This window comes from Zootoca vivipara, chromosome 11 (genome assembly GCF_965207765.1).
Source record: "Zootoca vivipara chromosome 11, rZooViv2.hap1.1, whole genome shotgun sequence".
Lineage (NCBI taxonomy): Eukaryota > Metazoa > Chordata > Lepidosauria > Squamata > Lacertidae > Zootoca > Zootoca vivipara.
This window is the reverse complement of record NC_142594.1, coordinates 49,085,221-49,112,427: the sequence shown is the minus strand read 5'-3', so window position 1 is coordinate 49,112,427 and position 27,207 is coordinate 49,085,221. Positions and strand designations below refer to the sequence as shown.

Genomic DNA, 27,207 nt, shown 5'->3' with positions numbered 1-27,207 from the left:
CTCAAACTTGAACCCAGGAGGAATGTTTTCCAGCCCTAGATGATTCATGATGACCTTTGCCAGCAGGACCACTGCAAGGGGTGTGAACTGGAACAGCCTTCCTAGGACCTTTTTGACCAGAGGTCGGCAGCCTAAGGCCCATGGGCCGGAAGCGGCCCATGAGGGTCGCTAAACCGACCCATGAGCCATCCCCAAACCAAGCCACTTGCTTGGCGAGTCCCCACACGCTACGCTAAACCAGTGCAGCACGGCGTGGGGAATCTCTTCTGTGGCTCTGGAAATCATGTCTGCGCATGTCCGTGGCGCCAGAAATTGCTTCTGCGCATGCCCACACACTGAAAAACACTTCTCTGCAGGCACAATTTCCGGCATTTGGGCATGTGCAGAAGCAATTTCTGGCGCCATGGACATGAAGAGACGCAATTTCCGGTGTCGCACTGCGCCGGTCTGGTCCACAGAGGATCTCCACGGGAGTGATCCAGCCCATACCAGGTAAGCCTTGCCGATCCCTGTTTTAGATGTTTGTTGGACTCCAACTCCCACCAGCCCCGGCTAACATTGTCAGGGACGATGGGAGCAGTGGTCCAAAACATCTGGAGGGTACCAGGTTGGGGAAGGCTGGGCTGGAGTGCAGGTGTCAGAAGATACTTCCTTGATAACCAGGCAGGGACAGAAGATCAGGCTCCTGTTATTTATACTATGTCCAACAGCCAATCTGGTGGCTACATAGTACTAGCTAATTGCAGGGGATGGTATTGTCCACCCCAGCTCCCATCTATGCCTGAAAGGAGCCATGAAGCAGATTCACACACAGTCCTAGGAAGCTCGCTAGGTTGTAAGTCCTAGCCTCAGAAAATAAGGCTCCCTGGCAAACCAAGTATATTTATTTATTTCTGTTTTATCCCATCTTCCCTGGGGGAAGTGCACATGGTTTCCCTCACTTTATCCTCACAACAAGCAGGGGAGGTAGGCTAGGGTGAGTCGGTTAAAGATCCGAGGTCACCCACTCACCAAAGTGGGGATTTGAACCCTGGCTAATGTCAAGGCTGTTAAGGCTCCGGGAAAGCTATTCCTCCCCCAGTTGCAGCAAGAGCAGATAAAACAAGGTAGACTCCTTTTAATGAGTTTTATTCAATCCTAATAGCAAGAGACAAACTAAAGCAACAAGCCTTAACAATGGCTTCGCTCCAAACTGGGCTCCTCCTCCCTCCTTCCTACCAACAGCAACTTCCCTGATGGTGGCCACTCGTGGTCAAATGTCTTTGAGTCCATTGTTGCTGTACTCTTAACGAACGCCGCATTCTGGGAGAAGGGGGATCAGAAATACTTTCCAGTGACAATGTGTCATCCAGCTGCCCTGTTTCTCCTTCCCCCTTCTTCTAACACTTCCCAACTTTTCTGTTCGTCTCTCTCTTGAGCTGTGACTTTCCTCAGACCCCTCAAAGCCCTGCTGTAAATCAAGGTTGTCTCCCTCATCTTCTGCAGTATCAGGAGAAGATGGAGGGGTGATCTCCACCGTTCCTCCTCCTCCATCTCGCCCTCTTGAGTCCGATCCCTGACAGCTAAGTTCAACATCCTAGCCACTATATCACACCGGTTCTCATGTAAATACATACCAAGTTTAACTGTGGATTTTCAGTGTTCAAGGAGGGTATCACAATTCCACATGTTTTATAGTTTTCCTGGAATTCATGAAAAACAGGAGGAGATGCAGAACTAGTGCCCAAACGTGAAATGTAACCAAGGCGCTCTGAATGTGTATACCACAAAGTTTAATCCTGGTATTCAAGGGAGATTTCGCGTTGATACAGGAGTAATATAAAGCAGACAAGTTAAACCAAAAGCTTTGCTTCCCTTGGCCAGCAGCACAATAGCTCCAATTCCTGTGCAAAAAATGCCCCAGTTCCAAAGCAAAGTTTGCTCATTTGTTTACCCCACTTGTAATTAAAATGGATAAGTAAACTATATACAGAGCGATTCCTTGTGGGAAAGACATTTGATTTGTATAAATAGGATCTACTTAAAAGCTGGCACATCATAATAAATCAGCAGACAGCAGCATGTATACAGGTTACCTTTCAAAGGAGCGATCTGATTGGATAGCCACAAATGGGAAGGAGAGGTAACAGGCAAATTAGTGACATTCTCAGCTAAGATTGACAAATGCATTTATCAGTTTATTTGCACCATGCATATACCCTCTAAAAATTGATTTAGTCCTGTCAAACTATCAACTGCAAAATTATTAGAAATCTGCCCCTAGAGCATAGGCACGCTTTTTTAAAATACATTTGCTCCTTTCAAAATTCTCTGGAGTTTTTTCTCAGCACAGGTTCTAACTTGCCAAGGAAAACACATCATTCAGAGCCAGTGGAAGCTGAAATATGAGAACAGGGATGTCCATTGACTTCAGTTTGGCCAGCCCCAGCAGGGGAGGTGAGTCAAGGTTTGGTTCTTGACTCATTCAGAGCAGCAAAGGGGGTGGGGTCAGGGGTGTATGAAGGGGGGGCGGAGGGGGCAGGCTGCCCCGGGCACCACTCGGGGGGATGACAAGATGGCCCCCTGCTTCCCCCCTGCTGTATAGCGGCCGAGGGTGCACACGCAGTTAGAATGGGAATCGCTCGCATGGCGTCCATACGGGCTGCCGCCTGTGCGCGCCATGCATGCAAACATCCATAAGGGCTGCCGCACGTGCGCCACCTGGCGGTTCATCCCGCCCCTTGGCGTCCCGCCCCGGGTGTTGGAGAGGGTGCCTCTGCCACTGGGTAGGGTTCAGCTCTGGAGACAGCTTTCCTTTTTCCCTGGTGGGGCTCACAAAAACCTGAGATTTGTTCACCACAGGAGGAGTCGCCAACCTTTTTCGACCAGTGGGCACATTTGGAGATGTGAAAATGGGTGCTATCACAAAAATGGCAGGTAAGTTCCATCAGATGCAGCATTGATGGGGGGGAAAGCCACATACACCAATGCTTGCTCAGAAAGAGAAGCTCTTTGCACATCTCCAGAGTAGATGGAAGAGTGGGTCTCCAACCCTGGTATTCAGTGAGCATTGTTCCAAGTGGGCAAGGTGCAACATAGGAGATGCTGAGCCAGTGCAAAAAGGAACTAAAGAGCAAACATTCTCTCGTGTATTGTGACTTATTTTCAGGGGATATTTACTGGGACCTTTGCAGATGCCATAGAAGAAACTGATGGGCACACTATTAGGGCTGTCATACGTCCTGAATTTCCCAGACGTAGCCGGAATACTGCAGTGGGAAGCAATGTCTAGGCATATGGCAATTTTTTATTTTTTGAGATTTTGCAAAAGAAAACTCAACAACTTTTGTGTCTCGGTTTTCACTTTTATCTAGTACAGTTGTACCTTGGAAGTCGAACGGAATCCGTTCCGGATGTCTGTTGGACTTCCAAAATGGGGGTGGCAGCAGCTTCTGATTGGCTGCAGGAAGATCCTGCAGCCAATCAGAAGCCGCGGAAGATCCATCGGACGTTCGGCTTCCAAAAATAGTTTGCAAACCGGAACAGTCACTTCCAGGTTTGCAGCATTTGGGAGCCAAAAACATTCGAGAACTAAGTTGTTCAAAAACCAAGGTACAACTATAATGAGTACACCACGCAAGTAATGCCTACATTGACAAATAATGGGTACAAATATTGGTTCACAGTCTACTAACAATCTTCCTGTTAATGTTCCAGACACCTGCATATGTGTCCCCCTTCCCCTCTTGAGTCACTTCAGTGATGTGTGCAATAGAAATACTTTTTCCACCCTTTCAACTTTAATGGAACCAATCTGGGCATGAGGATCATGTGGGCCTTCATCACAAATGCCCCACTCCTCCTAGCAAAAGCAACAAAGAAAGGGCTTTCTAAAAGCACAGTTTAAATGCCAGTGTAAAATCTAGAGCAAGTAGTCCAATCCTGTATGTGTTCCCTCTCACCTGTATTGCATGTTTGAAAATTCTGGGCTCTCTCTCGGAAGCTAGGCCATGCTGCAGATTTCAAACATTATTTCGTGTTATTCAGCGTGCATCTTGCTGGTATCCCATAATAGGTAAGCTCTTCCAGGAATTTCTCTCTAGCAAAAATGAATGGAGGATATGCACAGTCCCCTTTCATTTGAATGGATGCAAGCATTTAAACATATAAGTGGGCTTCTGACAAAGGACGCCCTTTCACAACATGTAAAATAATTTGTCCATCACTAGGTATGCAATGGGGCCTTTTTAAAATATGATCAAAAGGCAGTCAAAATAGCAACAAAAAGAAAACACAATAAACTCTTTTCCTCACCATCAACAAATCCATCTTCTTATCCCTCATTATCCTTGCCACAAAAATTGGATTGCCAAATTTTGGGTTGTAAACTCCTTGAGGCAGTTGCTTGTCTTTTGTGCCTAAGTTTTTCTCTAATGCCATGAACATAGAAATAATAAGAATTAATGTTCATATTTTCTGCTTGAGCTCCAGCTTGAGCGACCAATAAGAGTTAAAAAAATAAAGAAATCCCTGGCTGAATTCTTGCATGCAAAAATGTCTCATGCATGTAATCCACTTTTATTGCTCATTAGAGGTGTTAAACATGAATTAAACTGCCTTTGTTGTATCCTTAGGCTAGACTTCACTCTATAACCTTCTGCATGTTGCACTCTGCTCAGAAAACCGGCAACGTGCAAAAGAACCTTTCTGCAAATCACTGCTATGAAGCCAAACACTGGCCAATCCTGAATGGCAGCCACTGTTATCGCCAGACAATGCAGTCAAATGAGTTGGGGCACTGAAGTCCCACAAGTTCAATGGAACGAAGGGATCCGCTGCTACTTTCCATAGCTTTTTTCACCCTGTAAGTCTGCAATCCTAACACCATTCATCCATGAGTAAGTCCCACTGAACTCAGTGTAAATTCATTCTGAGCAGACATGGTCAGGACGGCACGAGGAAAGCTTCTTGGGCGGAATGGCAAGGGGGATTTCCCTGCCACTGTGCTCTGCCCCAGATCTCCCTCCTGCTGAACCAGTCAGACCAGGTCCTTTATGGCATTAGTTGACCAGTTAAGTACCACCCTTTACATGTTCAAAAAGGTTGCTCGGTTCCCACAGAGACGAATGAGAATAGCCCTCCTTCCCCCTCCCCACACCTAGTTGGAAGCAAGATGGCTTTGTAAAGATGGGGAACAATAGGCTAAGTGGGGCTGTGTGCAAGAGAGAGAGAGTTTTGACTGGTGCTGGAAAGCTGGAGACACAGTGTCTTGTCTTGCTCTGTGATAGACCCAAAGCTATGGCTTGGGGATCTCTCTGGAAAGCAAGATCTGTTGGGGTGTTAACACTATCCTATGCTCAGATATGCCGAAGAATTGATGCTTTTGAATTATGGTGCTGGAGGAGACTCTTGAGAGTCCCATGGACTGCAAGAAGATCAAACCTATCCATTAAGGAAATCAGCCCTGAGTGCTCCCTGGAAGGACAGATCGTGAAGCTGAGGCTCCAATACTTTGGCCACCTCATGAGAAGAGAAGAATCCTTGGAAAAGACCCTGATGTTGGGAAAGATTGAGGGCACTAGGAGAAGGGGACGTCAGAGGACAAGATGGTTGGACAGTGTTCTCGAAGCTACCAACATGAGTTTGACCAAACTGCGGGAGGCAGTGGAAGACAGGAGTGCCTGGCGTGCTATGGTCCATGGGGTCACGAAGAGTCGGACACGACTAAACGACTAAACAACAACAACATGCTCAGATATGTGTAAATAAAACTTCATGCCCTAGACACCACAGCCTCTACTGAGCATCCCTGGAGTCTCTTGACACCCAGATTGAAGTGCACACTATTTCTGCCTGCACTGTGTGAAGAGTGGGGTTATTGCCACACTCACTGACCATTGTCATGTTGTTCTTTTTTAAAACCTGCTCATTCTGCCAAGAGATGGTTTGTGCACTTGTCTGTGCGTGTATTCTGGAGAGTTATATCCTGCATTTCTTTTCTTCCCTTTTAAAACACAGAACAAACTCAAGGCCTCAAACAATTTGAATAGGGTGTTTGTGTGTATATATAATGTAAATTTCCACCTGTGTACCACTTTCCTTTTTGTTTGTTTTCAACACAACAGCAGGCGTCAGACATGATAGCTGGTGTCAAGCTTAAGGAACACAATGAAAACTCAGAGCAAAGAATGGCAAGAGGGAAGCTGGCAACCAGGGCAACATCTCAGCATTGATTGTCTTTGAGAACTGCAAGTCCCTCTGGGCAAAACGAAAAAGAAAAAGCCATCGATTTAATCTGTATGCAATTACAGAGTGGCCTCCTTGCAGAGCTCTTCACCTCATCCAAGGAGGAACAACATTAGTTACGACACAGGTAGCCATAACTCTTCAGCAGTGAACACAACAAAAGGTGACAGAAAAGGATTTTGACAGGTTGTTGCTCACGTTTAAGCAGAGCTCTTAAAAATGTGAAACTGGGGCCAGAATCAGCTGCACGGGCTGCATTAGCCGCAAAGGAGGCAGCTCCGCAAAGATTTTCACATGGGCACATAGAAGGCAAAATCGTTTTCTGCTGCTCCAGAGGATCAGACTAGATCTAATTAGGGTGATCAGATGCAAAACAAGGTCAGGGCTCCTGCGCCTTTAATAGTTGTTCAGAAGACAGAATTCCAGCAAGTGCAGTTTGCCATGCAAGCAAGACCGGGGGGAGGGGGTTGTTCCCTGTAGAAAACACTGAATCTGGCAACACATCTACTAAGGTGCATAATGCAGGGTGGGAATAGCCCATTCATGTCAACTGAGCTTGCCCAGGAGACTGTTCACGTGGACTGTGCAAATCTCGTTTAACCTTGCCAGTGATAAAGATGCCATCGAGGCAGCACTTTACACTGGGTCAATACCGTACAGCGTACTGAAGCTATTTATTTATTTAAATAGCCTCCCCCTATTCTGAAAGTTCCAGGGATGGAACTAACAATGGACTAAAAGCATGTCTAAAATTATATGCTGCAAAATGCCATTAAAACAAAATGAATGCCAAAGCTTTACAGAGCTTAACCTTGCTACCACAAAGCAGTAACCACTTTGAAAAAACATTGCAGTGCTTCTGGGAAATGCTCATTCTTGGCCCTACTTGCTGATGGCAGCAACAGAACCTGAGACCTTCTGCATGCAAAGCAGAGGCTCCACTGCTGGGATACAGCCCTTCGCACTGCAGACGAGGGTCTCATGTGGCCTACAGTGCCTCTCTACAGATCATTCCCTCATTATAAGGGTTCAAGCCTAGCTTTCTCCCCAGAATGCTTCTTTTCTGTCACTGTGTTCAAGCGTTAAAGGCCGCTGTAACTGGAGTCTGGTGCAGCAATGCCCAGACACATGACAGTGAGAACTGGACTCGTGTTGGGAAGAGAAAGTGGGATTTAGAGAAGAAGCATTAGGGATCCAACATTACTGAACAGGTTCACTCTCGTCACAGCAAGAGCACCAGCTGACATTCCATTCTGCTCATATGCAAGTTTGCTCAGGCGTTGCTCAGTTAAAGCAGGGGTCAGCAAACCTTTTCAGCAGGGGGCCGGTCCACTGTCCCTCAGACCTTGGGGCGGGGGGCAGACTATATTCAGGGGGGGGAATATGAATGAATTTCTATACCCCCCCCACAAATAACCCAGAGATGCATTTTAAATAAAAGCACACAATCTACTCGTGTAAAAACACACTGATTCCCGGACTGTCCACGGGCCAGATTTAGAAGGCAATTCGGCTGGATCCGGCCCCTGGGCCTTAGTTTGCCTACCCATGAGTTAATATTGCCGGCCTGTATTTATGGAGCAAATTCATGGGGCATGTAGTGGGCCTCTGTTCATAAACCTGTTGGCACACCATAGGCAACGGCCCAATTTTTAAAGTCCCCAATACACTTACATTAAAGGTAAAGGGACCCCTGACCATTAGGTCCAGTCGTGACCGACTCTGGGGTTGCGCGCTCATCTCGCATTATTGGCCAAGGGAGCCGGCGTATAGCTTCCAGGTCATGTGGCCAGCATGACAAAGCCGCTTCTGGCAAACCAGAGCAGCACATGGAAACACCGTTTACCTTCCCGCTGTAGCGGTTCCTATTTATCTACTTGCATTTTGACGTGCTTTCGAACTGCTAGCTTGGCAAGAGCTGGGACCAAGCAATGGGAGCTCACCCCATCACAGGGAATCGAACCGCCGACCTTCTGATCAGCAAGCCCTAGGCTCAGCGCTTACATTATCAGATCCAAATTTTAAAGGGTGCGAATTATATACTGAATTCAAACACGGCATTTTATTAACAGCATGTTACATCTCTGGAGGCCTGTGGATTTGACCAGAGTTAAGGGCCAGGCTAACAGGGTAGCAGGAGCAAGATGTCAAACATCAAAACAACAGCGTACCAATCTTGCAATCTGAATATGTGACAACACCAACACCATCCCAACTACATTATGTCTACAGTATATTTATCCTTCCAGATGGGAAGGAGGTGGATAAACCTAACATTTTCAAAATGCCATTAAAATGCACTCACTTGAGACACACAGAGACCCCAAGCTCCAAAAAGTCTGAAAAAGAACCCTTGAAAAGAACGTCTTGAAACACCACTGTGCCCCAGAATGAACTGCTCAAATGTTTTTTTGCATTTAACAAGTAACAGTGCATCATGGACTAGATCAGGAGTGGAGAACCTGCACACACACACACCCGAACTCTTAAAGAATTCAAATGTGAAATTGCTGGTATAGTAACATAAATATGTAACTTGTCCCTAAAATCAGCGCCCACACCCAAGGACTAGAAAGTGGCCAATGTAACACCTTTTTTTTTTTAAGGAATCCAGAGGGAATCCAGAAAATTATGTCTCTTGGGGAAAACTGGTGGAAAGCATTATTAAACCCAGGAGTACCTAGCATATAGAAGTACAAATTTTGCTGAAGCGTGATCAGCATGGCTTCTGCAAGGTTAAGTACTATCTCACTAACCTTTAAGAGTTATTTGAGAGTGTCAGAAAGCATCTAGCTAGAGGTGATCCAGTCGAACTAGTTAGGAAACTGGAAGCCAAGAGTAGGAATAAATGTACAGTTCTTCCAATGTAGAAAGTGTTGGTTTGGGGACCTATGCTTTTTAATGTGTTCACAATGATTTAGGATTGGGGTGAGTAATAAGGTTACCACAGTTGCTGATGATACCACATTGTTCAGATTGACTAGAACAAAAGGGGATTGTGTGGAGCTCCGAAAGGATTTCTCCAAACTCAGTGAATGTACAGTAAAATGGCAAACAAAACTCAATGGACATAGAGGCAAAAAAATAATAATCCTAATTTCACATACATACAAATAGATGCCACCACCAGGGAATTAAGGTACTGTACTAGCTTTTTACCCGGTTCAGGCTCCCCTGCCTCCCTATTATGGAAATGTGTTTTCTTAACTGCCTGCATAAACCTGGCAGCATAGAAAAGTGTTTGGCATGAGAATATGAGCATGAGAATATGCCCAGAGATTCTCTCTTTCCTGAAAGCAGAGGGAAACGTGGTGGTGCGGGGAGAGAAATTGCAGGAAGATTTCAGTTTGGTAGCCACACAGAATCTCCTGTCCTGGATGAGGGATCTGTGTACTTATGGAAACTAAAAAGGGAAAGGGGAAAGGAAGGTGATTCTCGATAGTAAGGAAATTCATTTAGAGAACTGCCAGGCAGTAGTTTTACAAAGAAGTCCCTATCAAATCTTGCACTGGAAGCCACTGTGATTGCCATTGCTATCAGTTGTGAGTTTTGAAACGCAGCCAAACCAACAGCCCTAAAGCAGAATCATTATCTATGGCTTGATGCCTCTCAAATGTCAAGAGCCCCCTGACAACTAATCTGGCAGCCCGGATTGCTTACACTTCAGGGTGTTGTTCAAATGTTGGTTCCATGAAACGAGATAAGAAGTCACTGTTGTGTTGGTTCCAGAGAATAAAAACGCAAAATAGACCGAGATGGTATCCACTGTTGAAGCAGCTTCTGTTGACACAGCAAGAATTTGCAGGGGGTTTTTTTGAATTACAGAGACATTTTTTCTCATGGACAGTGGAAAGTTAATGAAGTTTTCAACTGTCAGGGCTCTCGACTGGAAGCACAGTCACGGCAGAGCCAGGCAAGCAGAAGGCCGATCACCAAGACATCAGCCTTGGGAAGGCAAAGCAAGAGAGGCACTATGTGGAAGGACAGGCAGGCAGGCAGGCGAGAAGCCTGGAAACAGCAGGTTTACTCTGTCAGCAGTTTTGCAGAGACTCGGTACTCAGACTTGAGGAGCCAGGCCAATGTCTAAAGACTGAGACTCCTTATGTCACCTGGCAAGCCCTGCCTTTGCAAACTGCAGTACCTCCTTCTGCCCACCTACACTGGTGGCGCACAAGTGCAATGTTCCCCAAGCCAAGCGCTCCCTCTTCTGGTACACTGCCAGAGAGGTGCAGAGTGCAAGGCACTGGGGTGGATATGTCTGCCAGAGTCCTCCGCCCAAGGCTCCCAGAGCCTGAAACAAGATGGTGGTACTGATGCTAACCTTTAAATCCTAGTAACCTTTAGAGTTAGGTTAAGGACTGGATTTAAAAGGCATACGTGTTAGGTGCTGAGCCATTTTTGGGCTCCAGATATTTCTGGTCCAAAGGCCAAGCTTGTGTATCCTTGGGTCCATTGCCACTACTGTACTGTCACGTAATATGAAGCCACAGGGCTGATCTCGCCATGCACAGCTTTCACACGGGCTTTGCCCGCATTGTGCAATCATCCATTTTGGTGTCTGGTAGACGACGAAGGGTCTTGGAAATTTCAGCTTTCTTTTCTTTCTTTTCCCCCCCAAAACAACAACAATAAAGCAAGTCTCTGGGCCTTATAGCTTCCGAGATAAGCCTGAAAATATGTGGGGCAGCAACTCATGGAAATTGAGAGGTGGGCTGAGCAGAATCGCAGTCAAGAGGTGGGTCTTCTGTGACGTAGATGTAATAGCTCCACACTCTTTGTTGGGACAAATAGAATAAATTATGCAAAACAAGCAAAAGACGGCATATTTGCATAAGATATTCAGGATGCAAAATTTTCTCAGCATAGATACTGGGTTGCCTTGGTGAGGTTTTTTTTTTTTTTTTTTTTTTTAAAAGTGAGCTCCCACAATGGATTGAGCTGCGGGAACTTTTGAAAAACTCAAGTACAGAGAAGAGACAGGGCCACAGGCCATATATAGATACCAGGTCGCCTAATTGCGAAACTGAGACACTCATTTTGCAAAATGGGAGGTGGGGGTATAGAAGAAAAGTGGCAATTGGTTTATGTGGGGGAAATGGGAAGTCAGGGGGAATGAAAAATAAATTGTTCCCTTTACCACCACAGACCAGAGTGTATAAATTAAAAAGAGCTGTGTTTGCTTTTTTTTTCTTTGTCTTTATTTTTTATTTTTATTTTATTTTTTCTTTGCTTTCCACCCCTTAGGTCAACAACCCTTAACAGGATACAGGGCGTTCCTAGAGGATTTTCCTTGTAATTTGATTAAAACGCATACAGAAGAACACAGTAACTGAAAAAACACTACAGTATAAGTTTTACATCATGGCAGGAAACCTGCACTAAACTTTTGTCACACAGTCCAACAAGAGTCTTTGTACTAGAAGGCAGGGCTGAGTCAGATAAAATTAATCTAATTGTTAAGATAAAACTGCCATGAGGTGGGATCTACTGCCCTCTCCTGGAAAGAGGGGGGAAAAAACCAGTTTTTTTAGGTGACCCTATGAGAAACTGTGTGCAGTGTTTTTTGGGATTCTATTCCTGTAGCAATGAGTAATAATATTTAGATTTTAAAACTGCACATGTCTGCTTGGAAGAAAGATACAGCAACCCTTGTCTGTCACTCTGCAATGTATATATTATTATGCAGCAGTTTTTGTATATGCTGTAAGCCGCCCAGAGTGGCTGAGGAAACCCAACCAGATGGGTGGGGTATAAACAATAAAATTATTATTATTATTATTATTATTATTATTACCTGCAACAAAACTCCTAAATATTTTTGTTTTTACTTCTTCAAACTTCAGGACTCCCCCCAAATCTGCTAATGGCTCCCTCTTCGGCATAGGGGGTGCCATTTTGGCTACATTGAAAATGGCACTGGTACTTGAACATCAGAAATAGAAGGAATGCTTCTTTAGTACTAGAGATTAACTATTTCTCCAATGCTGTTGCTTGAGGCTCAGGCAGTCTCAGTGTTGCAGGTGCCTTCCATCAGCTTTGGCTGGTGGCCTAGCTGCCCCCTAGGCAGGGATAACCTAACTTCTGTCATCTAGGCTCTGCTAACCTCTAGGTTTGATTACTGCAACACGTTATACATAGGGCTGCTCTGAAGATGGTTCAGAAAATTCAGCTATGGTAGTGCAGAATTCAGCAGCCCAGTTGCTCTCCAGGGCAACACCATTTGAGCATATTACCCCGATCCTGGCCCGACAGAACTACCTGCCAATTTGTTTCCGAGCCCAGTTCAAAGTGCTGGTTTTGACCTATAAAGCCTTAAATGGCTGAGGACCGCAATACCTCAAGGATTGCCTCTCCCTGTAGGAACCGACCCAGACCCTGTGTTCATCATATGAGGCCCTTCTTTGTGTACCTCCTCCATGAGAAGTCCAGAGGGTGGAAACACAAGAACAGGCCTTTTCTGTGGTGGTTCCCCACTTGCGGACTGCCCTCCCTAGGGAGACTCACCTGGTGCCTTTGATACATAACATTAGGTGCCAGGCAAAACCATTCCTTGTCTCCCAGGCCTTTGGTAATTAAACAATCTATGGCCTTTTATACTGAAGGTGGGTGTTTATTGTCTGTTGCTATGTTATGCATTTTTGCGTTTTCATACAAGCAACTCCCCATTTGCATGGGGGTTGCATTCTGGGCCATCTGACCCCACCCCACCCCCTTCTGGAGCCAACAACGGTATGCGCATTGGCAGTCTGGAGTCAATCAAATGCATGCAAAATGGTCGTCACCTGTATTGTAAACTGCATTATACTTTGTGATAGCAAAGACACAGGCACTAGTATAGTTTTATAAAAGCCAACATTCCGTCTTAATTGCAAGAGACCTGGGCTTCATGCAAATTTATATGCACTTTTTGGAGACGGCAAACACTGAATTAGCAGACGTTTCCAGACTGGAGAGCAGGCTCGAAAACAAGCACTCTTTCCAACAGAGCAACCTTGATTGTTTTCACAAAGGTATGATTTCCGGCAAACATGAAACGTGAGGCACAAGCATCACTTAACAGCAGGCGTTGCCACAACAGAAACTAGAGCACAGGAACTGACCCTCTGTTTCCAGGACTCAAATACTAAATTATAAAGTGTGCTTTTTCCAAACTACAGATATTAGAAGCAATAATAGCATGGATCGCTTTCGCCTAAAACTGCTTCCCCAGGGGTGCCTGTTGCAATGCCCCCTACTGCTTAAAATATGGATTTCTCTGAAGGTGGAAAGATAGGATTTGAGGGAGGAGGCCTTTAGTCTAACCTTCTCCCCTAGCTTTCCATGTGCAGAGATGTGTAGCACTGGGGAGCATTCATTCATGCATTCCACCCGCACTCGCTGCCAGCAGTCTAAACCAATACAGTCCCAGAAGACAACAGACTATGGTTAATTTTTTTCCTGCACTTTCAAATCAGATCAGAAACGTAACAGTTGTTGGTTACTTGCCCATAGCTATACAAAGAGTCAGTAGAAGACTCAAGAATCAATAAGCTCAGGGCACACAGATACCCTCGCCAGCTCGGCAGTGCAAGAGTGACTCCGACCCATTCCCTTCTGGCAAGCATACAGCAAGAGCGCCCTGTAGAGTGCTGGGGCCATGTGGCACCTCTGCTATGCCTTTGTCCCAGGGAAGGGAAGCAGAGGCTGGCCTCAGGGGACAGGCCTTTGTTGTCCACAGGCGGCAGCGGCGGCAGCTCCCGCGTTTGGTAGCAGCCTTAGAAATTGCCCCAGCACCAGGATCAAGAGGAAGGAGATGCAGAAGCCACTGCTGTTGCTCCTGCCCAACCTCAAGACTGGCAGGTCTAGAACCCCAACAGTGCTGATTGGCCCTTCAAGCAGAGGCGGCAGCCCCAACGGAACCAGCAGTCCAATCAGAACAAGCCAGCGATCCTGAGCAGCTCCAACAATCCCTACAGCAGCTGTACAGGTGGTGGCGTCCTTGCCAAAGTTAATTGCCACTGGTAGCAAGGCTGCAGCTGCTGAAGTGACGACTGCTGGAGCTTCTCTGGGGACAGAGTGGTTTGTTCCAGTGGCGCCGCTGCCAAAGCAAGCAGGCTCCACTGTTGCAATCAGCTCTGGTGGCTTATAGGCTCGGCTCAACCTCAGCCTCCTGTTAGACGTCCATGGCTCCCCCTTGCCTCCTTGGAACGAAGCCAAAATCAAGCCCTCCCTCAAGGGAATGAAGGCGCACATTCCAGATGGCTCTGGAAGGCTTGAAGCAGCCGACATGGTTAGACCTCAAGTGCATAGTGATTTCCTACTTTTGGCTCAGCTCCTGCAACAAACCACCCTTCCTTTCACTGGCAAGCCAGGACTTCACTCAATGCACAAAGAGCCAGAATGTAGCCAGCAGTCACCCACAACATCCAGGGACACTGATGCTTGTAACAATCGCACAATATGGCGTCGAAGAGTAAAAGGAAGAAGACCACCCAAACTACACTTTCAATCCTCTGTAGATCCAAGTGATTCACTTTTTTCCATTTCAGCACCCCTTCTCTCAGGCAGGATATTTCATTTCAGATCCAGTGTTTAGAAAAGGGAAAACTCTGAGGAAGCTTTCTCTAGCCCACACTCAAACTACTGACCCACAGGGACCCTTCAGCATGGCAGTGCTCCTCAGAGCTGGGCAGTTGTGCTCTTTTTGATCCAGATCGGCCTGGAACTACTCAAACAGGACTTATCAGCTTAATGCAGAATTCTTTTAGCCCTCTTGTCATGCCATAGACACACTCACGGATTGCATATCCCAGCTTTTCAGCATGAATCCTTTTGGCCATGAACTGCCCTTCAATCAAGGCCCGTATCTCCAATTCCTTGGGAAATGATGAGACCTGTAAAGAAAGAGAAACAGATTAATATCCATGCGCCCAATGCAGCAGGAGGGGCTACTTTAAAACCATGCACACCAAGTGCCCGGTTTATGATGCGACAAAGTTGCCTTCGCCTTCCGAGTCTGTACTTAGTCAGAGCTACTCTGCCTTCCTGCAGCATCATGACAACAACCCCAATTCAGCTCATAATCTTGTCCTAGCTGGCACATTCCTCAATCCTGAAATCAATGCATGATGAAATATTTGCAGCACAACTGCTAACTTTGTTTCTGTATTTTCTCCTTCATATGCAAAGGACCTTTTGAAGCTTGCTTACAGAACCTTTTCGTTGGAGGGGTGGAGTGCAGAAAGCAGAGCCACAGATAAATTCACCAGCAGAAACTTGTCTCCCTGCTGCCTGATTAAAACTAACCCTGCGGTGTTGTCACTTCCCTTCGTAACAGTGAAATCCTTTGCATGTCTACCCAGAAGCAAGCTCCACTGAGTTGAGTGGGGCTTACTCCCAGGTAAGTGTGCTTGGGATTGAAGCCTAATTCAGTGAGGTGTGGCATCAATTTCTCTCTGTCCCATGTACACCATTTAAATAAGGAACCTTGTATCACAAATATTGACAAACTCCCCCATGGACCTGCACATTGTTTTGTTTTACTGCACTGATGGCTGCAGACCAAAGTTCACGCACTAGGAAGCAAGCGAACGTGGTGGGACTTCCTCCTGAGGATCACTGCTAGAAAACAAGTGTTTAAAGTGCTTTGTAACCCTTATTTATGTTCATGACAAGCCTGTGAGGTTCGGCTGCGGTTACTATCTCTCGTCTTAAAAATGGAAAGCTGTGGTACAGACAAGAGTGTCTAGCCCAAACCCATTGCTATTGAAATCAGGGGCGGAGGAGGGATTTGAATCAAAATATCCCACGGACAAACTTGACGTGCCATACATTCTAGGGAACTGAAAAGCTTGATATCTGTTTTGGTTGGTATTGCCTGGTTATGGATTTTGGAACATGCAAAGTTGTGACACGGGTTGTATGTGGAAGTGTTGCCCAGGCTGGAATTCAATTATGCTTCAAGTAACCCTTAAACAAAGATGTGAGGCTGGTCTTACTCTGTTGTTGTGTGTGTTGAATCGGTGAATTCCCATGGTCTCTGGTATAATCTCCATCACATCAAAATAAAAGCCTAAATGGAAAGTTTAAAATATTACATTTTTGTTTGGTAACAACCATCTTTAACCTAATATATATATATATAATATGAAGAGAATAAGCAGAATGATTTACACTTTGTGTTAGGGTATTACATGGGGTCTTTACATGCTTCTTCCTCTCTCTCTCTCTCTCTCTCTCTCTCTCTCTCTCTCTCTCTTCCCCCCCCCCCTTCCTTCTTCCATCTCCCTCCTCCCCTTATATGTTCTGTTTAAATAGGTACTTCCTGGTTTCTGGTAAACCACGGCCTGCCATTACATCTTAACCAGCAAACAATGGCATGCACTTGTCCTGGAAGCCACAATTATTAACCAGAGTTTGACTGTGACTCGCAAGGTAAGAAGCACTGCCTTTTTCTGATGGTGATTTCTATGTCTCTTCCAGTGGCTACTAGTAGTCTGCTGCAGCCAGTGTGTCTGATAGCAGTTAACAGAAGATTGTGTTGCTCTTCTGGTAGATGAGCAGGTCATTGGTGCACAAGAGCCCAGTGGAGCAGATGCTAAAGTATCTAATCAAACCTTGATACTTCCCTCTCTTCAAAGACACATACCCACATTCCCATCATTTCCAACAGCCGTAGACACAAGCGCTTTGGAAAATTCCTCCCATGAGCCAGAGGCAAGCTCATCTCGAATCTTCTCTCTCATCAAAGAACCATTCTTATAACTAAAGTAAATTATAAAACTAAAGTTATAAAATGCCAGTCAAATCTCGCAACAGATCCGATCAAAATTTGAAAGTTACATCACTCTTTTGTTGGGGGGGGTCTGGTAGGACTTACTTTTTGCATGTCTGACCTACAAGTTAACAGAAGTCTGTCTGAAAAGGCTTGTGGGTTCCTGGAATCTAGAGATGCTATCAGATCTAATAAGATCTAATTGTGTAACCAAAGCTTATTTTAGCTGGGGACACACCTCGTAAAAGAGAGATCACTGGACCTACTCCAGCGCTCAGTTAGAGTCGACAGGACTACAGAAAACAGGCCACTGGCCCAACTCCAAATAGACACAGTATTCATATGTGAAACAATGTAAACTTTGTTACCACAGCATGGCCATGTAGGCTTGTGAATCAACTGGACTGCAGAGGATGTGACCTTCTAAAGCAGGTTTTGGCTCTTTAATCCAGAGAAGCAATGTATCACTAGTGCCAAGGCTAATCTGTGAGAGGAAATAATTGAGGTGTTAGCGCACAATGTGCATGAAAAGCAATGCAGAAATTAAATTAAACCCATTTGTTTGTAGTACTAATTATCTTTAAATTACACATTAAGGCAATTGCATTCTTGAGGTATCAGCTTGGCTTGTCACCTTTGCGTGAAGCATAGAGCAGAAGGGACTAAAATGAAATCTATGGATTTATTAGGGTAAATTCTCACACATACATAATCGTCACTGAACAACTGTGACATACAGTGATGACTTGCGTGCGTGAAACAGCCGCCACAGAATCCCAAGCCTTCCTAGCACCCGACTTCACTCCAAGCCATACCTTTTAACAGAGCTTGTTTATGCATTCAAGCAGAGAGTCGTTTCACTAGGTTGGTTAATCAACTCTCTTTCTACATCATCTCAATCCATTCCGAAAACCTTCTCAACAGAAATGAAATAAACCTCAGATCAGCAAAGGGTAATCAATGCACACTTCCTATGCTTGTTAGGGCACACAATCCAGTCAAAATTAAGCATTTTAAGCACCACTGATCTTAATGGGGAAATATTTAAGGACATGCATAACAGGATTCCCATGCTTTTTAAGATTCAGAAGTACCATAAATCCCACTATATGTAAGGATTTACTTCAAGACCACATAACACCGGTCTTGAAAGACCTACATTGGCTCCTAGTACATTTCCGAGCACAGTTCAAAGTGTTGGTGTTGACCTTTAAAGCCCTAAACGGCCTCAGTCCAGTATACCTGAAGGAGCGTCTCCACCCCCATGCCACACTTTATCTAAGAAACTGCTGAAACATCTTATCGGCGTTCTGTATTCCAAACAGAAGTTAATAAAGGAGGAACTCTCTGCACTGGAGAACTCCATCAGGAATCACCCGGCCTGGCAGAAGTTCCACAAGGAAAAACAAACCATTTACCACTCTCAACTGGAGTTACTGAAGAACCAGAAAAATAAAAAACTCTGCAACCTTTCCAACCTACAGGCCACCAATCAAAACAAGATCAACAACATTGTCAATCTTTCACAGCAAACACTCAGCCCAGCTGAGGAATCCGTCCTTTCACGGGGACTATCATTCTGCCCTGCCAAATCCCAACACATGATTCAGTTCTGCGGGGACCTGGAAGCATTTTTCCGCCGTTTACGCCTGAAGGAGTATTTTCATCACACACAAGAACAAGACAAAGTAGAACAAACTACATCCCCACAACACAACACCTCTCAACTTACTGGGGAACAACCATCACCCTCCAAACGCATCAATGAACAGAACATTGACCACCAACTACCACCGAAAAGAAGTTACACAAAAAGGGACTCCACATGGACCCCTCCTGATGGACGCAATACCACACTAGATCTGTACATCGAATGCTTCCGCCACAGAATCCAAACGGATGTGACCAGAAAACACCATCGCTTACAACAAAATCTAAACCATGCTGAAAGGAGAGCCATAGAAAATCTCAGGAACAACCCAGACATTATAATTAAAGAGGCAGACAAGGGTGGAGCTGTCGTCATCATGAACAAAACTGATTACATCCAAGAGGCCCACAGACAACTTTCCAATACTGCCTTTTACATGAAATTGGACTCAGACCCCACACAAGCATACAAAAAAGAACTGAACAAGATTATTAAGGAGCTACCCCTACACATCCAAGAACAGATCCTCACAAACACACCAGCGGAACCTCGGCCAGGAACTTTCTATCTTCTACCCAAAATACACAAACCAGGAAACCCAGGACGCCCCATCATCTCAGGTATTGGCACCATTACAGTGGGTGTTTCCGGCTATATGGACTCTGTTCTGAAACCATATGCTATCAGTGCTCCCAGCTACGTACGTGACACCACAGATTTTCTGAGGAAAATACAATATTTGAACAATCTTCCTAACAATACTATACTAGCCACTATGGATGTGGAATCTCTATATACCAACATCCCACACAATGATGGTTTACAAGCCATAAGGAACACCATTTCAGATAAAACCACAGCGGACTTTGCTACCAAACTCTGCCACTTTGTCCTTACCCACAACCACTTCAAATTTGGTGATGACCTGTTCCTCCAGATCAGCGGCACAGCCATGGGCACCCGCATGGCCCCACAGTATGCCAACATCTTCATGGCAGATTTAGAACAACGTTTCCTTAACTCCTACCCACTCAAACCTCTCCTGTACCTGCGATACATTGACGATATTTTTATTATCTGGACACATGGACAACAGACCCTGGAAACCTTCCACCAGACATTCAATGACTTTCACCCCACCATCAACCTAACAATGAACCAATCTATGCAAGAAATACATTTTTTGGACACTACTATAAAAATACAGGATGGACGTATAGACACCACCTTATACAGAAAACCAACTGACCGACAAACATATCTACATGCTTCTAGCTACCATCCCAAACATACCAAACAATCCATCGTATACAGCCAGGCCTTACGTTACAACCGCATCTGTTCCAACTCTACAGACAGAGAATCTCACCTAAGAGATCTACAGCAAACCTTTTTAGAACTAAAATATCCACCTGATGAAGTTAAACAACAGATCAACAGAGCCAGACAGATACCTAGAGAGAACCTGCTGCAAGACAGACCCAAAAAAGAAAATAACAGAACACCACTAGTCATCACATACAGCTCCCAAGCTAAAACAGTACAACGCATCATCAGAGATCTACAGCCTCTCCTGGACAATGACCGCTCCCTTTCTCAAGCTCTGGGAGGAAGACCTTTCATTGCCTACAGACAGCCACCCAATCTTAAACAACTCCTCACCCACAATAATACAACCACCAGACTTAACATGGACACTGGTACCAGAGCCTGCAATAAACCCAGATGCCAACTTTGCTGCCACATACACCCAGACAACACCATTACTGGCCCCAACAACATCCAACATACCATCTCAGGACTATTTAATTGCTCATCCTCTAACATTGTGTATGCCATCAAATGCCAACAGTGCCCTTCAGCTCTCTATATTGGACAAACAGGCCAAACCCTACGCCAAAGGATAAATGGACATAAATCTGACATCAGGAACCAGAAGACAGAAAAACCAGTAGGAGAACACTTCAATCTCCCAGGACATTCTATACAAGATCTCAAAGTAGCTGTCTTACTACAAAAGAATTTCAGAAATAGACTGGAAAGAGAAGTTGCTGAATTGCAACTTATCACCAAGCTCAAAACCATGGAGGGACCTGGTTTGAACAGAGATATCGGGTTCTTATCTCATTATACATGATAAGCGATCTTCAGCCATCTCAACCCTTGCTTTTTCATGCAAAACCATTTGCAGTCGTTTGCGGTCATCAACAGCTATCAGTCAGTCAATCACCCATTTCCACCACCCTTCTGAGTGATCCCCCCTCCCCATCCCCACCCCTCCCCACCCCTTCTCTACATAAGTGCCTGGAAACTTCCATTTCACTGTATCTGAAGAAGTGTGCATGCACACGAAAGCTCATACCAAAATAAAAACTTAGTTGGTCTTTAAGGTGCTACTGAAGGAATTTTTTTATTTTACTTCGATCCAGACCAACACGGCTACCTACCTGTATCCACCCCCATCGTTCTGCCTGGACACTGAGGTCCAGCTCCGAGGGCCTTCTGGTGGTTCCCTTACTGCAAGAAGAAAAGTTACAGGGAACCAGGCAGAGGGCCTTCTTGGTAGTGGCGCCCACCCTGTGGAAAACCCTCCCATCAGATGTTAAAGAAATTAACAACTATCCAACTATTAGAAGACATCTGAAGGCAGCCCTGTTTAGGGAAGCTTTTAATATCTGATGAATTATTGTATTTTAAAGTTTTGCTGGAAGCCACCTAGAGTGGCTGGGGAAACCCAGCCAGATGGGCGGGGTATTAATAATAATAATAATAATAATAATAATAATACTATTATGTTCCATAGATTTTGCTCCCAAGTAACTATGCTAAGGATTGCAGCCTTATCTTCCATTTAAATCAACAGAACCTGAAGGTGATATTTCAAAGGCATTTTCAAAATATGTCAAACACCAATATGTATAATGCAGAACTGCTGCTCAAGGCAACTACCCCATAAAGCACTGGATTAGTAGCATGAGCATAGCATGAACATGTCAACACTTACTGCAATGTCCCCTTCTCTAAGTCTCATTGCTGCCAGGGATGCTGAAAATGCAAGTAAGAGAGTCCTGTGAAATTATGGGATTAGCCTCTGTATCGGATGCTAGGACACCCTGCACAATAGATACAACTGAAAAGATAGAGGCGCACCTTAATTCCATCAAAAGTAAATGGGACTGAAGCTGCTAATTGTGCAACTAAATCCCATTGTTCATCATAAGACTTAAGTTCACCTTTCTTTTTCTGGATGGCTGCAATCTAGGCACAGAAACCATTGCAGCCTCTTTAGAATAATCATAAGGGACCTAGAGAAAAATAGACAAGGGATAGAATTATGGAGAGACTTTCTTACCTGGATTGTCTCCAGTAAATGCAACGACCTTACAGCCAGAATTAAACCCAAAGCGCTGGATGTAGTAGGGTGAAACAGAACCCTAAAATGGGGGGAAAGAGTACAATATGAAAGGTTTTTGGTTTAATAGTGCCACAACCCTTTTGCATTGAACATATGACACTTTAAGAAAAACATCTAGCTTCCTCTACAGAAGATCCACAAAAGTCTAAGTGAGCACTTCAAAAGATAAATCCAGCAGCCACAGTCTACTATTTTGTTACACAGACTCAAAATTCTACCAGCATTTTTTTAACCTAACGTTTTTACAGTACACTCGCAAGTACCTGTGCCTGAAATAATCTGCCACATCAGTTTCAAACAAGAGCAAGTAGCCACTTCAAGGCCGATGGCAGACTCTCTTTCACTCTAAAACAGCATTCACAATACCTGTAGATCACATAACATATACAGCCAAATTTTGCAGCTATCAATTAATTTCTTAGATTCCTTCCAACAATCTAAGTCCCAGGGATCTTTGGGGGGGGGGGAAAGCCACGGTAATTTAAACCAGTTTAAATTTGCAGTCCATTGAAAATACAAATAAGTGTAGGAGACACAGGCCTTAATCCTCCACTGTCATGTTTGTCACAGCAGTACATACCAGTACTTTGCTAGATGGTACAGGATGGCCCAACTTTTCCCCTAATCCAGGTGCACAAGCATCCAGACAGACCGGACTCCATACTTTCTCGTGGATCTGCAGTAAGTTCATGCCAGAACCTGAGAAGGGAAGCAGCTTTTTTTTTGCCCAGCAGCCAAAAGCGTGGGTGCAACTACTGTGAAGGCTCTGCACCCTGCAGATCTCAGCTGGCTGGACAAGGGGGTGCTCCCCTGGTGATCAAGCAAACAAAACATAATTTCCATCCCCACAGGCTCACAATACCAGATACACAAACTGGGTAGGGGGGGGTGCGGATAATTTGATGTGAAGGAAGTCAGCTGGAAGTAGTGCAGCAAGTTAACAGAGGCAAGGGCAGTTCAGAAAGGGATTTGCACCTTGAAGAGAGCATGCCCACCACCCCAAACATTCCACAGATTAAACATTTGTTCATTTGTAGCACATCTATGCTCAGGCCAATGGTCACGTCCTGAGCACATTGCAATGATTCCCTTTGTAATAGCTTGTCCCAAACTTGCTTCTGAAATAAGAGGGCATTTGAAAACTTAATAGCCGATGTTTAAAACACTAAAAAGAATGTTTAAGGACACTCGGTATGAAAACAGGCCTGTGGTTACACCTGGTACAGAGCAGCTGAAACTCAAAAAGCCGCAGCATCGTCCCAGAAACGGCCATCTCTCGCACCCATCCTCAAAATCTCCCCGTGCATCGCTGGAGACCTAGGAGGAGCAAGGTCCTTTCTGTGGTGATGCCACAATTCTGGAATGTTCTATCCCACTGAAATCTGTCAGGCTCCCTCTTTCTGCTTCTTTTGCCAGAAACTAGACACATATTTCAACAAGCTTTTAATGTGTAACACCTAGTTTTATTGATGCCAGTTTTAATGAGTAACATCTTTTATTCTTGTCGCTGTGAGTTTTTTTAAGTGTTGGTGGTATCGTATGTTCCCTGTCATCACTTACAGTAATTATTCATTGTGCTGAGATATACAGTATATGAATTATTATTATTATTATCATCCTCGTCCTCGTCCGGGCATTTAGCAGCATTCACTATCTGGACAGGTTGTGGAGGTAAGGATGTAACTATAGCTGAGCATTCAAACAGCACTTTCAGGTGCCATGCATTAACATGAAGATCTTCTGTAGTATTTTGGCCCTTCTGGCTTGCCATACCAAGAGCCAACTGAGCCAACATTCAGAAGCTATGCTTTCAGTTTGCCTGCTGTGTGGTTTTCTCCACCACAAACTTTTTTTGTATTAAAGATGCTTTTGTTATGCATCTTTTCTGTGAATATTTTTTGCATAATTTCCATGACATTTTCTTCATTTTACTGTTTACTGAGCATCCACCTTGATATGTTTGCACAAAATTTGTACAAAGATTGTTGTACAATGTCACTGTTTACCGAGCATTCATTCTGATTTGTTTGCAGATATTATATGACATCACCCAGTAACACCGCCATCTCACATTTTCCTGTGTGTACTTTCACAGAATCATAGAATTGTAGAGTTGGAAGGCACCCTGAGGGTCATCTGGTCCAACCTCCTGCAATGCAGGAATGTCAATTAAAACATGCGTGGCAGATGCCCATCCAACCTCTGCTTAAAAACCTCCAATGAAGGAGAATCCATCACCTTTCAAGGAAGTCTATTCCACTGTCAAACATCTCTTACCCTCAGAAAGTTCTTCATGATCCACAGAAATTTCAGACCTGTGGTGGTGGTGCTTTGTTTTAAAGCAGGTTTGTCACACAAGAGCACCAAATTCACTTGCTATTGCACAACATAAATTTGTCAGCTTATGATCAAATCATATCCACAAAAAAGTGACAGTCTGGAAGCAGCCCCAGGAATCAAGATGCATCCGCCACCCACTCAGATATCTTGTGTGCATGCTAACAAAAAGATGTAAGAAGGCAACCAAACATCTTCCCAAAAGACAAAACGGGTAGTGGTTTTCCAGCAATTCGGAGTAGAGGCTAGCAACACCCTGAGCAGCTCACTTCATACATGGCAGAGGAGAGTCAAGTGCTCTCTCTTGCTTTTGTGCCTTTTCTCTTCTTGTCTTTTTAAAAACAGTGTAAATCCACCTCTTGCACTTCTGTCAATGCTCTCTCTTTTCCCTCCCTACTCTGCTTTACTTCATTTTTCAGCTTCAATTAAGTTATTCTCTCTCTCTCTCTCTCTCTCTCTCTCTCTCTCTCTCTCTCTCTCTCTCTCTCTCTCTCTCTCTCTCGTCTCACCCAGCTATTGGCAAACCTTTCCTTTTAGGTGTTTCTTTGTTCTGATCTCTTCCAAGGTGTAGAGGGAAAGCTACTAGGACTGTGATTCCCTGAGGCTTATTTCCATCCCACTCTCATCCCTTTCTCTTTCTTTCTTTCTTTCTTTCTTTCTTTCTTTCTTTCTTTCTTTCTTTCTTTCTCTTTATAAATAGAGAGGCACTAAATCTGCTCTTCTTCTGGGACCCTGCCAGTTCTCCAGTTGCTACTGGAGGAAGGAGACATTGAAGCATGCTGCCAATTGGCATGAGGCTGAACTGGCTCCCTTGCCGCGGACCAGGAAGCAATTAGTGGGCTGGCATCGTTCCATGGGCACTCGCTTTAGTTGAAAACCAGGACTTGAAGAACACATGGTTGGTTATGAACACTGCTCAGACCAGAGAGGTGCCACAGAGGTACCAGTTATTTCACAGAAGCTATACTCTTGCATCTGAGCCTAGGCTACTCCAGTTTAGGGGGAAACATCCAGCATCTAAAATCCGTTATCTAACATCACCTAAAAGATACCAGGTGCAGCATAGAGTTTAAAATCAATGAGGCCAGGCTTTAGGCTTGCATGATCTTCATTATTCACTAGTACCCTGATATCCACCAACAGGAACCAAGTACGATACATCGCCTGGGCCTACTCACATCCTTCCAGCACTCTGATGCCAAAACTATTCCTCTCTCTTGCCTTCTCCTTCAAAACTATTATTGCCTTTTCTTTAACTCTTTGGACTTATTTCCAGATCCCATTCTTTAACTTCCAACCCTCAATTATTTTTCTTTTTTGAAAGGTAAGTTTAAATGGTAACAGAAGTGGAAACATTCAGGCAATATTCTATCTATGCAGTTTCAGTTGCTCAGATGGAAGTCAACTTGCCCCTATATTCCTGTGTTCTAGCTACTGAATCCAAAAGGGAAGCAACTGGAAAGCCTGTTACATATTGAAAATCAAAATTATTTCACCCATTAGAAAACTTTGTAAACATATTCAACTATTCATGCTTAGGTTTTGTTGCTCAATGTACCCTTCCCCCTACAAAATAATTTTACGAGTATGAACCAGATACATATTCCATTCAATTTAGGTTGCTGCTGTTCTTTCCATTTCTATTTGGTGGTGGGGTTTAATTTAAAACAAAACAAAAAACTCTAAAGATTTGCCATTTGCATAAAGGCCAAGAATTGACAGATTAATGTATTCAATGAGCAACTGCAGTTTTAAAGCAACATATGGCGATTTTCAGATGAAATCCCTGACTTCTCTGAACCCTGAGAAACATTTAATCAGAACTCTCTTGTGCCACTTTGCAAAAGGGCAAGATAGCTCCAATCTTTAAACTCCATCTGTGCATGATTCTCTAATCTCCTCTGTACAAAGCACATCGTCTAAACCAACGAAACCAGTAAAACCAGTCCACTAATGCTTGCATTGCAGACCTAAGATTATTTATTCAGTATGCCCAGTAATTTAATACATCTCAGCGGTGCTTGTAACCCCGTGAACTATACAGCTAGCTGGATGGTAAACAAAACCATCAGCCAAAGAAAATTAGGTTCCGTCATCTGGATTGCAAAACTATCCGTAGATCAACTTTCCCAGCCTCTTCATCCAGAATTAATGACTTCTAATAACAATGACTGTCCAGTAAATCATGACCCATTAACACACTTTGATATGTCTTGTCAGTGTTTTCAGCCCAGAAAGGCGATGCACTCTATGTCGGGCTACTATTGAGGTTGGTCTGGATGTGGCTACTCCTTTTCTGTGGAACTGTACTTTCCAGAAACAACTGAAGGCATTTTTGTTCTTTTCCCGCTAGTGCTAGACGAAAAGGTGTTCATTTTGTGTTATGTGTAAACCTATAGGGCTGCTATTGCAGCTGTTCTTAAGGATGCTTCTGTAAATTGCTTTGGGAGATATACGTGGAAAGCGATTCACAAATTAAATAACAGCAGCACAGGAGATACCTTTTATCGGGCCAATGTTTGTTAATAAGCATTTTATATTGTAAACCGCATTGTGTTCTTCAGATGAAGCTGGGTAAATAAATTAATAATAATAATAATAATAATAATAATAATAATAATAATTACTACTACTACTACTACTACAGCTTGCAAAGTGCTACCAGGTTTCAACCTGGAGATTCTCTATACATTTCCATATCCCAATAAAAAGATGAAACAACTATGGTTGCTACATCATATCCCCCCCCCCCGCAAAAAAATGTTGCAACCCTGACATATAAGGCCCTACACAGCTCAGCACCAGATTACTTGAGAGACTACCATA

General features: G+C 44.3%; 1 protein-coding gene across 2 annotated transcripts in view; it reads right to left on the bottom strand.

The window, feature by feature from the left end:
• XYLB (xylulokinase) overlaps nucleotides 1-27,207 on the bottom strand; it is a 97,363-nt gene that overhangs the window by 48,647 nt on the left and 21,509 nt on the right. For both annotated transcript variants that reach the window (XM_035129159.3, XM_088653460.1), the window contains exons 9-15: nucleotides 22,625-22,743; nucleotides 21,982-22,063; nucleotides 21,634-21,674; nucleotides 17,347-17,462; nucleotides 16,853-16,968; nucleotides 16,203-16,276; nucleotides 15,002-15,098 (exon numbers count right to left, since the gene is read on the bottom strand). In XM_035129159.3, the coding sequence (XP_034985050.3) occupies nucleotides 15,002-15,098; nucleotides 16,203-16,276; nucleotides 16,853-16,968; nucleotides 17,347-17,462; nucleotides 21,634-21,674; nucleotides 21,982-22,063; nucleotides 22,625-22,743 (645 nt within the window). The remainder of the gene's footprint in view (nucleotides 1-15,001; nucleotides 15,099-16,202; nucleotides 16,277-16,852; nucleotides 16,969-17,346; nucleotides 17,463-21,633; nucleotides 21,675-21,981; nucleotides 22,064-22,624; nucleotides 22,744-27,207) is intronic.